This window comes from Boleophthalmus pectinirostris, unplaced genomic scaffold (genome assembly GCF_026225935.1).
Source record: "Boleophthalmus pectinirostris isolate CB_2022bp ecotype Guang Dong unplaced genomic scaffold, ASM2622593v1 HiC_scaffold_13, whole genome shotgun sequence".
Lineage (NCBI taxonomy): Eukaryota > Metazoa > Chordata > Actinopteri > Gobiiformes > Gobiidae > Boleophthalmus > Boleophthalmus pectinirostris.
The window spans coordinates 9,603,780-9,619,289 of NW_026571036.1; the positions used below are offsets into that span (position 1 = coordinate 9,603,780).

Genomic DNA, 15,510 nt, shown 5'->3' on the forward strand with positions numbered 1-15,510 from the left:
TGCGCCTGCGTTCACACTGTCAGGTGATCAGGACTGAGACCAGGACCAGACCTGGACAATATCAGGACTGAGACCAGGACTGAGACCAGGGCTGAGACCGGAACCAGACTGGGACCAGGACCAGGACTGAGACCAGGACTGAGACCGGGACCAGACAGGACTGAGACCAGGACTGAGACCAGGACTGAGACCGGAACTAGGACTGGGACCAGGACTGAGACTGGGAGACCTCTGGTTTAGTCCTGGTTTAGACCTGGTTTAGTCCTGTTTTAGTCCTGGTTTAGACGTGGTTTAGTCCTGTTTTAGTCCTGGTTCAGTCCAGGGATCAGTCCTGATTCAGTCCTGGTTCAGTCCATATGTGGTGCAAAAGTCCGGCTTTGCAGTTTGGACTTTTAGTGAAATTGCAGAAAGTGCACATTTAAGTCAAAACTTGTGAACACTTGAACAGACAAAGAGACACTGTGGCTCAGGCTACTTTTCCTAACGATTGATAACCAGAACTGAAGAAGTAGCTTCGATGAGCTGCGAAACATATTCAACCAAATAATAATGATTTGTCCAGTTGACAAATTGAATTTCTCCTTTTGCCATGGATTCTACGTGGACAAGGAATTTTTTACACTCGATTGGCTGTTGACCTGTCATTAAAATGTGCTTATCTTATCATCGAGATCAACCAAATTGATCTTACGATTTTTGGCACAGCCCTAGTAGGAGGTGATGTTTTAGTGTCATCACCAAAAAAGACTTATTTGACTTTGCCCCTCTCTCTGTAACTGCTGCTGTCAGTCTCCTCATTCTGACCTTGAAATGTTCGTATTAACATGCTCTACATGATCCTGGGGTTTTTATTTTTCTATTTTGTCCCTAAATTAAGATATGAACATTAATAACAGACCTATGAACAAAAATGAAGGACAAAAGGTTGGGTTCACTTGACGTCACATCTGGAGGTCAGGTTTTACTGTCAGATTTGTTGGATTAGTTTTACTGGGCCTAGTCACATATGAAACAAAAACACAAAGTAAAGTTCATTGTCTTCATTGGTGCCTGCCCTCCTTCTGAAACTATCGCATCATCAGATTCTACAATGTGAAGGCATCTCGGGCTCTTAAGTACTTTCACTTAGTCACTTCCCAGCACTGGAGTATTGTGACCACTCAAAGGGGCGTTATGAGGTTTGTGGGGGTTGAATGAAGCAGCAGAGGGGTCCCACAGAGGCAGGGCGGTCCAAGAAGTGACACAAAGGAATCTAATACAAAAGATTTCCAGAGCCCAAAGTGAAAACACATAACAGTGCACTGAAAGAACAGCAGAGGATGGATCCAATAAAAAAAAACAACAATGTGATTTATTCTTTGTAGTAGTATTACCCTCATAAAACAAGTGATCGAGGACCTCCCTGGTGTCTTGTGGTTTATAAGTTGTACCTAAATATAATCTGTTGTTAAAATGTTGTTATGTTAGAATATCACTTTTTAATGAAAGTTAGCATTTGCATTGAGACACATGTTGACAACCACTTGCAGCTCCCCGTTGAATGAGGATTTAGAGATTTTTAGTCCAGTTCTGCAAAATACTAGAGCGGAAATGACCGACCAAACTGTCCGTCTGACTTGAACTACATGGGATCATTGTGCACAGAGCCTTTGGAACACTGCTATGTTTTAGTTTCAATACTAAAAACACCAAGCGGTTATAACAATATGTCTCCTTTAATCTAACATGTGAGGAGAATGTGGTCTAAACTAGGCATGTTTCTTCCCCAGATGTGTCTGAGTTCGTGGAGTCCCTGAAGTGGGCTGAGCGCTGCCTGTCAGACCCCCAGAGCCTGCAGGACACGGAGCAGCTCCTCCAGCTCCTGTCCTCAGAGGAGTTCCACAGCGCCTACAGCATCTACAGCGTGGTGTCCCAGCAGCTGAGCCACGTCAGCCCCACCTCGCCCATCACCACACAAGCTCAGGACCTCTGTCTGGAGGTAAGGGGCAACACAGCGTATCTAAGAGTTAAAGGGAGGAAACTTCATTCACTCTTTGTTATAAGACAGGATTTCATCAAATTATTTGACTTGTGGCCGGTTTTGCTTGTTTCTACAGTATGACATCAAAACATCTGTCTAACATTCATTAGGTATTTTTATTGTGAAGAGATTATTGATTGATCTAGAGCAGGGGTGTCAAACTCATTTTGGTCCGGGGGCCGTATCCAACCTCCTTTGATCCCAAAGGGGCCAGATCAGAAAACTCATGTCATATAAACCCCAAAAATAACAATAAGTTCAAATATTTGTGCAGAGAAACACAAATCTATTACAGAAATATTTTTTTAATTGATGAACTCTTTCTTTTACAAAATATTATAATATTATGAACAACCTGAAACTTTAGGAAAAAATGCAATTTCAACACAATGTTTTAACATTAACTTGTATGCAAATAGGAATAAGTCAATTTTTCTTGGAAAATCCTGCACTTGGCTCCACTTTTCTCATTTTTGACATTTTGCTGATGAGGTCAAAACGATCGTCCTTTAAGGTCGTTTGGAAAGAGGCAAGTCTTCATTTGTGTTGCTCTGGTGGGAGGGGCCACTATGCTAAGCACCGCAGAGAAAATTACCAATATTTTAATAGAAACTATAATTAAAATATTTTAGTAGAAAATCAGCCGAGGGCCAGATTAAAGGTCTTGGAGGGCCGCATCTGGCCCCCGGGCCTTATGTTTGACACCTGTGATCTAGAGGGAAATTCAAGTTTTGCTGCAGTTTTACAACATTTCCACTGCACTTCTCAGTAGCTTTTGTGTCTCAATCAAAGGTCTTAGTGCATTTTATCAGGAGGACTGGTCAGGGAGGGTCAGCAGATCTGTGTCAAGACAATTTGACGAGAGGAAGAGTCAAAAGTGTCCCTCCTCTGTGTCCCGCAGCATCACAGCAGTGTCCAGGTGAAATACAGTAGATCATTCCCTGAAGGTATTTCCTCTGTTGCCACGTATTTGTAAAAATACGTTTTCTAGCATCTCAAATGTCCAGAGCTATCTCCTTAACTAGATTCATACTTTCAGTGAGCAGGGTCGCCTCTTCACAGATCTAACTTGGCCTGGTGGTGCTGCTTTAATGTCTCTGTGGAAAGTTTAATGTTAATGTGTAACTGATTTGCCAAATATTAATAACATGCATACAAGGAAATGTAATGTTCAAGGTCCACGATGTCGCTGTTCTGGTGAAGGGTCTGGTGCCATCCGTCTCCATGGATATATTGTTGCTTTTCCTGGTATGATTCACAGTGTGGCATTAAACATCTATCTTCATGGAGACAACCAGTATGTACATTACTATGGCCTATACCAAGTTACTGGTCAGCTCTGCGACAAAGCAACACCACTCACATTAGGGATGCATGTTTTTTATGTTTTTATTCAGCAATAAAAACACCTGCAACTGGAAAAAAAAGGAAGACAGATGTTAAAAGATACTGTGGAACATTCCAAGCAAAGCAATAACATCCCAATGGAAACAAGCAGATTCTCCACCACAAAATTTGCACCTTTTACATTTTATATTTGTGTATATTGCTCATGGAGTAGTGGCGTATGACATGGGGCTCTCATTGGACACATTAGGTTTATCATTTTGTGTGAAAGTTCTCGTGTTGCTTATTTTACCGGTGCATAAACATGCGTGCAGACTGCCGGAGCTCATGCAGGTAGAGCTAATCTCCAGTAGCAGCAGCAGCAGTGGCCCTGGTACAGAAAAGGAAAGCAGCTTATGGTAGTGAGAGCCCAGACACAGCATGGGGGGAGGGGGACGACCCACCTGTCACACCCACACCTCTGCAGGGGGTTTAAGATGGGACCGGGACTCGATAATTTGAGACACGTGGCTAATCGCAGTTATTGTGCTTAGATTTGGGATTTGAAGAAAGAAGAAACCGTGTGATTGGTATCCACATTTCAAACTTCGCCCCTGCAGCCAGTGTTTGTAATCAGAAATACCTGGCTGTAATCAGGGCAGTCGTGTGTGATGTCACCAAATACATTAAATTGATAGTGGGCACAGGAAAAAGGACCATTGACAAAGCTGCTGGCTGGCTGTGCTCCAAATAGGCTCCATTGACTCTGAGTCTGGCTCACTTTGTATTGAAAAAATGTCGTCCCTCTCTCCGTACGGACTGCTATCTGACTCCTCATTTGGTCTTAAAGGGCCAGTGCCATTTTTAATTTCTACCCCTACCCCTTGGCCCTTGAAACTGAGCCACAAGGGGTAGGTGTTGAAAAGTAAATCCCTACGAATTGGGAGACCCCTTCAACAATCACATACGTCATCAGTCGTCTCCGCCAGCTTTTACGTAAGCAAACGCGATGAGCTTTTGCCAGAAATCCAACATGCCATCTACAATTTGTGAACTTTCTCTGTGGTCTCTGTGGTTGTTGTAGCAGCCATCTTGCCCGTGATTCGCAAGGCATTCTGGGAAATTGGTCATAGCCTTGCATTTGGAGTGTGCCTCTGAAAAATCTTTGTTTGGAGGAGTATATAGCCCTACCACTTTCCCCTACCCCTCTGCCATAACAGTAACTGGGATACCCTTACCCTTACACGTGAACATGCAAAACGCAGGAGTAGGGGAAAGCCAAGGGGTGTAATGGGATTCAGCCAAAATGGTCTTAGTGTTTCTCTGTTTTATCTGTAACTCAATTCCAATTCTTAATATGGAACTCAGCTCCAAATTTGCTCCAGTAACTGCTAACCTCATGAGTTTCATTTGATTTGCTGATGTCACACTCACTTAGTCCGCTTCTTTAAACAGTCTATGGCCAGGACACGCCCATTTTTATACTTTTTTATTTTTACCCGAAAGCTAATTTGCACTAACATTGCCAAAAAGGACTATAGGAACAGAAGACAATGCTATTCAAACACCATATACTCAGTTTGAAATGATATTCTACTAGTTTACACTGAAACGGCAGCTTCAGACAATGCAAAAAGACAATATTACTCAATGTAGAAGATAGTAGAGAATTTTAACTAATGACTTGAACTTTGTCTTGAACCGAGGGGTGGACAGTTTGAATCTCGCCCTAAGCACATCCTCTTTTGACAGGAAGTTCAGATGCTGTAAAATGCTGTGTTGTGTTCAGGTGCAGAAGATTCTCCAGTCAAGCCAACAGAAGGAAGGTCTGGAACTGAGGACTCTGCTCACCAACCCACACCTACAGGTCAAACTTCAGAACACACTCTAACTGATCTGAGCAAATATAAGACTCTAAAAATTAGAGATACTTTAATAATAGCTCAGAGTAATTAATAAAATAATAAAACAACATCAGGAGTTTTGGATAATGACCGAAAGGAAAAGATCATAGATACAAGATACGAAATGAATTTCGTCCGCATGGTGGCTGGTCCCTTAGAGATAGGCTGAGGAGCTCGGAGTAGAGCTGCTGCTCCTCCATGTCGAGGGGAGCCAGCTGAGGTGGCTCAGGCATCTGTTCTGGATGCCTCCTGGGCTCCTCCCTGGAGAAGTGTTCCGGGCACGTCCCAACATAAGGAGGCCCCGGGGAAGACCCAGGACACGCTCGAGGGACTATGTCTCTTGACTGGCCTGGGAACGCCTCAGGATCCCCCCAGAAGAGCTGGAGGAAGGGTGTGGAGAGGGAAGTCTGCCCCCGCACCTCAGCTCCGGATAAGCAGAAGAAATTGGATGGATGAATGGATGGACATAGAGCTAAACAGACTCGATAATTACTTCCAACAAAGTGTCTTAGACGGTGAAATAAGCAATAGAATGGATAGAGGATTTTTTTAATTTCACAAAATCAATATAAAAGAACGAGAGCACATCAGTTTCTTAAAACAGGTGCGTTAGAGGAGAGGGAGCAGCCTCAAAAATGAACAGAGAAGAATCCACTACACCGTTCTACTTGCAAATTGTGAATTTAATTAGGACATCAGCAACGTTTCGGCACTAGGCCTTTATCAGTTTCACAAAATCCAAATTAATGTTAGGGTTCTTGTGAGAAAAAACATCGCAGTGTAATGTTATCACCAAATTATGACAGTAATATTATGTGTGAGAGAGTGGTTTAATTCCAACCAAATCAGTTCTTTCTGGTCAGATGTTAAAATAAAGCTCAGATTAAAGTTTAATAAAGTAATAAACTGGGGTACGGTGGCATATCCCGACACCAAAGATGGAGTTTGACTGAGTATCTAGTGATTACATTGAAATTCTTGTCTCCTCACTGCTGGCACATTCGTTTAACCTCACTCCTTTATCATCCACTTTCATTTGAGACAGGTCAAGGTGGAGCTCTGTTTGGCATCGTTCGTACAGGAGATTAATGAAACTGGGCTCAGAGGCGGCCATTATGGAGACAGGGCCGCTGTGTCTGTAATGAGGGAGAGATTCTGGAGACAAGCAGCAGGGCTAGACAAACGCTGAAGAATGTGAAATGAAGTGAACCAAGGTTAAACAAGTTTGGAGACAAGGAAACAGTAACAGGAATAATTGGGCTTGATCAAAATCGTATGAAAAATCGTATATTCAGCTTGTTATTGTCGCAAAGTGGAAGTGCCATCATGCTTAATAACTCCATTGTGAAAAATGTAGAGGTAGTAGTAGTAGTAGTTTATTCGGTCATTTTGCAGCACTACAAAACAAAACATCGACTACAATCCCATAGATCATGACCGAAAGAGTTTAGGCTGAAGTAAAAAGTACTTATAATGCCAAACCCTACAATGACAGAATTACAAGAAAAAAAACAGCATATGAACAGCAAGTTTACATTTACAATTCCACTTACGACTTATTGTATATATAAGAGACAAAATATCAATTAAAACAAACAAAATTTTATGCATAATTTATTCCAGAGCTCTATATCTTTCAAAACATAATGCTTTATACACTTTTCAAAGCCTTCTGCAGTATTAGACTTTTTTAAAATCATACTCAATACAATAAGTTTTTTTCTTAGTTCTTACCTTCATTTTTTTAAAGATACCTGTTCCTCTAAGGTTATACTGACTCTCTCTCTGTTCTGCTGTATATATGTCAAAACATAAACAGCAGTGCCTCATGATTACAGACCACAACCCGAAAAATACTCTCAAATAATAGGGATTCATTTTCTCTGTGTGACTTTACTGGACTAACAGCAGCACAGTGGTGCTGTGGTTAGCACTCTTGGGATTCCCCTGAAAATGAGATTCTAAATCTCAGTGGACTTTCCTGGTTAAATAAAGAATGTAAAAAGTATCCTACTGTGAACAAGCCAGCCTCTCCACAGACCTGGCTAGTAACCTGATGCATAGTAGGATGCCTCTTGCAAACATGCAAACTCCACACAGAAAGGCCTGGGTTACTCAAGGTTCAACCTCAGAACATTCTTGCTGTGAGAGTTATGCGCTCAGCCACGTGCCGCTGTTCTAAAGAATGGCATGGCCTAAGATATATCATAGAGCAAGGGTCTCCAGCTTTGTTCCTCTGATGAGCTACCTTTACAAAATGAAAATGCCAGAGAGCTACTAAATTTAGCGGTCACAGGAACTAAAGTATACATAATACCTAGATGGGGTACAGTTAGATAAAACATAAATCATAAAGCATTATTTATTTATGAATGATGGATTTACAATAATAATAGCCTTTTAATTAATCAGATTTGGGAGTTATTCAGGACAATACGTGTAATTCAGAAATCCCTTGATGAGCTACTTGGAAGGGGGTAGAGCATTTTTCTCTCATAACCTCCTTCCTCTTCAAGAATGCCTCTTATAATCACCTTTAAAACTGTTCCTTTCTGAGCGTGAGCAGAGCAGGTGAAGTTTATGGACCACAGTGAGTCAGAGGGGAGCAGGGAGTGTGCCAGTGCCACTCTTTGCCCCTTTATTTGCCCACTGAGTATTGTAGCACTGCACCTGTCTCCGAGCTGCCACATGAGCTCACATCAGCACTGCACGGGCCTGTGGGAGTTGTAGCTACAAGAGATGATCAAGATTTTCCTCCTTTGAATTTAAAAAAGTCCTCAAGTCCTCAAAGTCCTTAAAGTTACCATTTGTAATAGGATTGCTCTGTTGTATTCTCACATAACACCACTAGATGGTGTCTACATGACTGCTGTGCCAGCTTTATCAAAATGGCTCCTCTTGGCTCCGTCACAAACACAGGTCAGACGATGATAGTGAGTGGTGCAGGCCGACTTTTAACTGCGCAGGGATTAGGACGGATTGTGCGCAGAGCTTAGCCTGTTGAGACAGACACTGCTGCTTTCTGTTAGAGAGCAGGAGGAGACAGAGCTCACGCAGGACCCCCCTCACTGTCACTCTGCTACATCAAGTCTGTGGACGGACATGTGTATTTGCAATGAGTACAGGGACCCTATGATTCCCAACTTCATAATTTTACATAACGTTGTAAGATCTAACTTTTAAATGTTGTTATCAAACCAATCACAGCCACTGAGTTGTACATTTAGAAAAAAAATGAAACACAAAACCAGTGAACGAGAGGGAGTGTCCAAATATATTGCTCAATATATTCGTCTCATTTAGGGCTGCAAGATGAATTGTAATCAAATCTTAATGTGAATGAGTGTAATTAGCAAATCACAAAGGCTGCAGATTTTGAAGTACCATCATTTCATCCAAAGCCAACAAATTCTTACACTGCTGCCCTCATTAAAACATAAATCACAAGTCAAATCGTAAGGCTTGTCTGAAAAACAAAAAAAACAAAAACAATTTGCCATTTCTCTCAAAAAGGGGTGTGCAAAAATATTGTAATATCGATATATCGTATCGTTTAATCTGATGATACAGTATTGATATCGTGGCCTGCTGTATCGATATATCACCAAGAGTATTTTTGGTATATTTTACAAAATTATTTTGTTACAGCGCCTCAGTTTTGTTGCTTGTTCAGAGGAAGAACACTTGTTTATGCGACACATTTGACGTTTTCACAGTTTTAATGAGTAAAATGTTTGTGTTTCATATTAACTTTTCACAAGAAGTGGTTTAACAAAGACTTTTAGTATCACAGCCATGATTTAGCCTTTATTTTTTATTTATTTTTTATAGGTATGTATCTTATCAGGCACTTCTTAATGATACCCAACCCTAATCCCATTTATACCAGCGTTAAATATGTTTTGGGTTTGTTTTTCCAACGCATCCAATTTGCACTGGACTCCTCATAATTTTATTTTATTATTCTTGACGGTCACAAACATAATAAACAAAATTTTGCTTTTGGTGAGCTCTTATAATGACCGAAAATAATTAGCTCATTTCCTGTCCCACTAATTTTTCCTGCCTCTGTCTCTCTCACTGTCTCTGTCTCTTGTGTCTTCATTTGTGTGTTTGTCCATGTCTGTTTATGTCCATGTGTCTCTATGTCTCTGCATGTGTGTCTCTTTGTGTGTGCGTGTGTGTGTGTGTGTGTGTGTGTGTGGCAGGCACTGATGCAGGCCCATGACCACGTGGCTGAACAGGAGCTGCCGGAGGGCCAGGTTCTCACTCAGTACCTGGGAGAGTCCGTCAAACTGGTCAGACTGGAGAAGACCCGAGATACACCACTGGTCATTTTTTATTTATTTCAATACATTTAAAGTACATATGACAAGTTTTCATGTTTTTTACTACATGTTTTTTTTACATTTTCACTTGTAAATATTTATAATTTTACACCGGTCAAGTGGCAATGTTTGAGGAACCATTGGAAAAGTTGAAAATGGGAATATTTGGAATATTTGGTAAATATTTCAGCAAACACAGTTATTTTGGCATGTTATTGTGTTGTAGCAAAATGAATACTCCAACTTGTCATATGTACTTGCCACAATTCAAAACCCGTATTTGGTGATTTTGTGCTCACATTTGTTTTGCGTTCTTCTGGCTGTGTAGGGGGCGACGGTGCGTAATGACGTGGACAGCGTGGTGGTCAGTCGTGTGGTCAAAGGGGGCGTGGCCGAGCGCAGTGGTCTCCTCAGCGAAGGAGATGAGATCCTGGAGATCAACGGTATCCCCATCAGAGGCAAACATGTCAACGAAGTGCACGACATGCTGGTGAGAAGGCCACAGACTTTTCATATAACATGTTAGCTTTAGAGTATTTTTAAGAAGAGATATAATTTAGCCATTGTCATTTTACATTTGCAAACCAGGTGCTACTGCATATTTTTTGTATTCTTGGTACCAAGTATGTGTATGAAATAAATCTATAAGGTACTAATCTACAAGGAAAAAAAATCAAATAAGGAGGACAAAATCGAAATAGTAAAGGAAGTATGTACAATTTCTATTTCAGCTTTTATAAATCTGAAAATGTGTGTCCCCATGTACAAGGTAAACATGTTCAAATCAAATGTACCTCTTAATTTTAACAATTGTAGTGCTGCTTTAGTCCTAATTACAAAAAACAGTTGTCTATGTTATTGTTTGGTGTTTTGGTTCTCAAGTTAATTGTCCAGAAAGCAGAATCAACCTCACATGAGTTTCATTTGGGTTGCCAGTTCCCATGGTCAAATCCAGTTTGTTTTAACATGATTCTCTCTGATCTGAATGGTCACTACCTCCGCAAACCCCGCAGCCAGTCATGAGTCAGTGCTAGTGCAGCCTCTGCAGCTCAGGGAGGGAATTCTGGAGGTTCTGAGCTTTCACATGAGGCCTGGTCTGTCCATATACTGAGAATGAGAAAAAACATATGTGTCCTCTAGGGGTGTGCAAAAATATTTTAATATCGATATATCGTGTTGTTTAATGTGATGATACAGTATCGATATCTTGGGCTGCTGTATCGATATATATATCGCCAAGAGAATTTTTTGGTATACTTTACTAAATTACTTTGTTTTAGCACTACAGTTTTGTTGCTTGTTTAGACGAAGAAAACTTGTTTATGCCACACATTTCACATATTCACTGTTTTGATGATTAAAATGTTTGTGTTTCATATGAACTTTGCACAAGAAGTGGTTTAACAAAGACTTTTAGTGTCAGCAGTGACAGCAGCAACAGCAATGATTTAGCCATTATTTTTTATTAAACTGTATCGAAACAATTTGAAATATATTGTATTGAATCAAAAGTACGCTGTATCAAGATATATATTGTATCGTGGTCTATGTATCGAGGCGAAGTATCTAGTGTCCTCTGTCATCTGCAGGTTAAGGCTCTGGAGATACAGGTTCAGTTGTGACTGTCGTATATTTTTTAAACCAGTGAAATATTATTATTTTGTGTCTGATATTTTCATTCTACTGCCTAAAAAAATGTCATCACTAAATGTCTGTGTCTCTTCTCCATCAGCAACAAATGCACGGGACACTCACCTTCCTGCTGATCCCGAGCTCTCAGATTAAAGCGGCCCCTCACAGACATACTGTGGTAAGTCCATATATAACCTATCTGTGCGTGTTTCTGCTCCTGTCTACTCCTGTCTGCTCCTGCGTGTTACTGCTCCACTCACACTCCAACCTTGTCCACAGATGCACGTTAAGGCTTATTTTGACTACGACCCCTCGGATGACCCCTTCGTGCCGTGCCGGGAGCTGGGCCTGTCCTTCCAGAAAGGAGACGTCCTGCACGTGATCAGCCAGGATGACCCCAACTGGTGGCAGGCGTACCGGGACGGGGACGAGGACAACCAGCCACTCGCAGGGCTGATCCCAGGTACGAGGAAAGACACGGGAGGATGCAAAATGTATTGAAAAAGTGCTTAAAGTGGGACTAAACACTCAGACTCCTCCCTCACTCCACAGTCTTTTGTGATGACACCAGCTGAGACCACTAAAGGCAGCACAACCTTACATTTAGGTATTCCACTTTTGAAAATAAACAATAAATCAACTTTTTTTGCTACTAAAAGTGTAAAGTTTTATCTGCAGACTGAACAAATCAGACAGTGAAATAATAATATCACTCACAAATGAGATTCAGAGCAATACGATATCAGTCCAATATGTGGAGAGACTGGTATTGCTGTCCTTTAAAAACATGAATGTCCTTGTCTATTTTTAAAAATGGACCATGAGTCTGGAATAAAGTAAATAATAGTAAATAGTAAATAAATGAAACTGAATTAAAAACTGTATATTTTTATAGTTTTAATACTATTGTGTACTTTTTTTGGCAATTTGAGCGCAAACTATGAACATCTGTAGCTATGTTTTCACAAAAAAAACAAAAGTGTGTGATGCCTGAAGTGCCCGCAGCGATTCCAAGTAGTACATGACATCACACAGGACTGCCCGGATTACAGCCAAGTGTTTCTGATCATAAAGGGGCAGAGTTTGGAGTCTGGATACCTCTTAGACCAGGGATGTCCAAACTTTTTTCATCAAGGGCCACATCTCTAAACACAGATGAAGCAGAGGGTTGATCGAGAGCTGTAAACTGGTGCTCAATACAGTAAACAATTGAAATATGTGCATGTTTAACACGTTAGAATAAGCCATCTGACTTTATTCATGCTCAGATCCTTAAAACCAATTCACCTGGAAGCCTGAGGGCCAAGAAAAATTTGTCTGAGTACCACTTTTGGCTCACGGGCCATAGTTTGGACATGCCTGTGTTAGACCAATTACACTGTTCCTTATACCTCCTGACCTCCTCTAACCTCTCTCCCCTTGTCAGGTACCGCCCAGTTTAGCAGCTCTACTTTAATTGACACACACAGACACGCAGACTTGTTGGTGTAATCCTGTATTTTCTGGCACTGACTTACTGACACGTTTCCTGGAAGCCCTCCCCACTCCTGGAGGCACTGTTCAATCAGCCAGACTTCTAGTAAAGAAAGATTTGTCACAGCTATTTAAGTCGCATTTTTATAAGTAACAGAAAAGTACAATACCAGACAAAAGTTTGGACACACCCTCTCATTCAGTTTCTGTATGTTTACTAGTTTCTACATTTGCTATACAGACAGAAGACAGCAAATATACGAAGCAAGATAGATGGATTTTTTCAGTAACTATTTACTAATTTACTAATTAAATGCAAGTTAAGTGCTAATTAAGGTAGTAATTAAGTAGTTACTAAGTCTGAATCATTATTAAGTGTTTGTTCATTATTATTTAAGTCTTTGTTGATGCTTTATTAAGGCTAAATATGGTGTAGTTATTGTAAAGTGTTACCAAAAAGTTTAGTAATGCTACATAATATTTATTTTTACGAAGCCGAGGGTGGCAAATTTGAGGATTTTTTGTTTTGTTTTGTTTTTTTGTTTTTTTAGTGCAGAATGTAGTAAACAGAGTGTGGGTCCAAACTTTTAACTGGTTGTGTCTGTTTTTTAGTTAGTTTTTTTCTTTTATTGACAGTAAAATAACAAAAACACAAACTTAGACAGACTTTATTGATCCACAAGAGAAATTACTTGGACACAGTAGCTCACACATCACATTATATTTCAATAACACAGAGTAAAAAACATCCTAAATGATAATATAATTGTCAGATAGTGCTCTTAAATTCCTCACCTGTGGTTTCTGATCAGACAGCATGAACAAAGACAGCCTCTAGTGGCGGAATGTGAGAATACAACAGGACTTGAACAAAGAACTCTAAAAGTATATTTAAAAAGGTATATTAAAAAAATATTTGTGTGTTATATAATGCATGTGTGGGAATAATGGTCCGGTACTTGACTGGGAAGCTCCAGATCAGCGCTGGCAGCAAACTCCACCCAGCTGGAACAAAGATTAAATGCAACACTCGGAGTCATTTGTAATTACAGTGACCCAAGTCTGTTGTGTCTGGAAAACCGGGTCAAAGGGAAATCATGCAAAGGTTAAGTTTGAAGGACCCATATTACTCGTATTATTTTCTGATCTATGTTATAATGTTGTTTCCTCATCACAAACAGACCTGGAGTTGTGTTTTGTTTCATTCACACATGTTTAACAAACAAAACCTGCATATTTAGACTGAGTTATTCTCACAAATGTTGGTTAAGTAGACAAACTAATACAGTGGTCCCTCGATTATCGAAGGAGTTACGTTCTAAAAATAACCCGCGATGAAAAACCCTGGTGAAATCCACGAAGTAGTCAACTTTATATTTTACAATTATTAAGTCTGTTTTAAGGCTGTAAAACCCCTCAGCACACACTTTATACACTTTTCTCACACAGGACAGTTACAACCCTTTTTACATCCTTCTTAAAACTTATTGCTGCTTTCATCCTTTTGTTGTTTTCCTCCTTCTTTATGTAACAAACCGAAGATTAATTTATTCTGTAATGGAGCCCGACAGCACAGAGTCCTGCACGGGTCCATTTCTGGAGACCCGCACCACGCAGTACAACACCACATCCGCCCATTAACCTGAGATTATATCAAACTTTTGCATTGCCTACTCCACGGACTGAACCAAGACTAAACCAGGACTAACCCAGGACTGAACTAGGACTGATTCCAGGACTAAAACAGGAGTAAACCAGGACTTCTTCAGAATCACACTGCTAGAGATCGAACATTTAGTAAGTAAGTAAGTAAGTCTTTATTTATATAGCGCTTTCACAGACATTTTCTGTCCCCAAAGACGCTTTACAGAGCGTTATTCAGCATTATTCATTCAGCATTCATTCATACAGCATTATTCATTCACTCTATACCCTGGTGATGGTAAGCTAAAAAAACTTTGTGAAACAGTGAGGCCGGGAAAGGTGAACCACGATATAACGAGGGACGACTGTAGTACAGAGCTGCTCAAACATGTGTGAATGAAACAAAACACAACTCTAGGTCTGTTTTCGATGAGGTAACAGAATTATAACATGGCTAAAACCTCAAAAGAGTCAGTTATGCGTAATATATGACCTTTTAAGCTTCATAATATCGTGTTTGTTGATTGTTTAGGTAAGAGCTTCCAGCAGCAGAGGGAGACGCTGAGAAGAACCATCACAGACCGGGCGAAGGAGCAGCAGCAGCAGCAGCAAGGTCCCTCACTCACACGATGTCCCGTTTTACACCACACACCGCAGGGCTTTCATTTAACATCTCATCTTTGTGATTCTCCTGCAGGAAAACACTGGTACGGGAAGAAGAACAAGAAGCAAAAGAAGAAGAGTCTGACCAGCACAAACAAAAACGGTAAGGAATGCTAAAAGGAGGCTGTAGCGTATCCCTCTGAATGAAGACTGACACTTAAACTGGCGATTTTTGGGTTTAATGGCAATAAATCCTGCAATCTGCTAAAAGGAATACAAATACAGTGTGTAAATACGCATACACAAAACTCAACTCAAGTTTTATTATTATTTACATTCATCTTGACAACACTAATCAACAAAGACAACAGCCAGAGACACAAAGTTATTCAAAATAAATATTTAAATCAATAGAAAGTGTCTAAAAATATATATATATTTGCTCCGTAAAACACCTTTGCCGTTATCGATGTTAAACTAATTAAACGTTTTTACACTAACCGGAAATAGACCCTAAACGTAAATGGTTAACGACAGAAAATAGAGTGTAATATAAAAATAATTTTAAAATGTCACAAGA

General features: G+C 40.3%; 1 protein-coding gene across 1 annotated transcript in view; it reads left to right on the plus strand.

Annotated features, from left to right (window-relative positions):
• The window catches only part of pals1b (protein associated with LIN7 1, MAGUK p55 family member b), a 31,426-nt gene that overhangs the window by 7,000 nt on the left and 8,916 nt on the right, over positions 1-15,510 (plus strand). Inside the window, 8 exon segments of the mRNA XM_055149711.1 lie at positions 1,770-1,978; positions 5,136-5,213; positions 9,471-9,581; positions 9,907-10,068; positions 11,311-11,388; positions 11,490-11,673; positions 14,860-14,940; positions 15,025-15,093. Of these exon segments, the coding sequence (XP_055005686.1) occupies positions 1,770-1,978; positions 5,136-5,213; positions 9,471-9,581; positions 9,907-10,068; positions 11,311-11,388; positions 11,490-11,673; positions 14,860-14,940; positions 15,025-15,093 (972 nt within the window).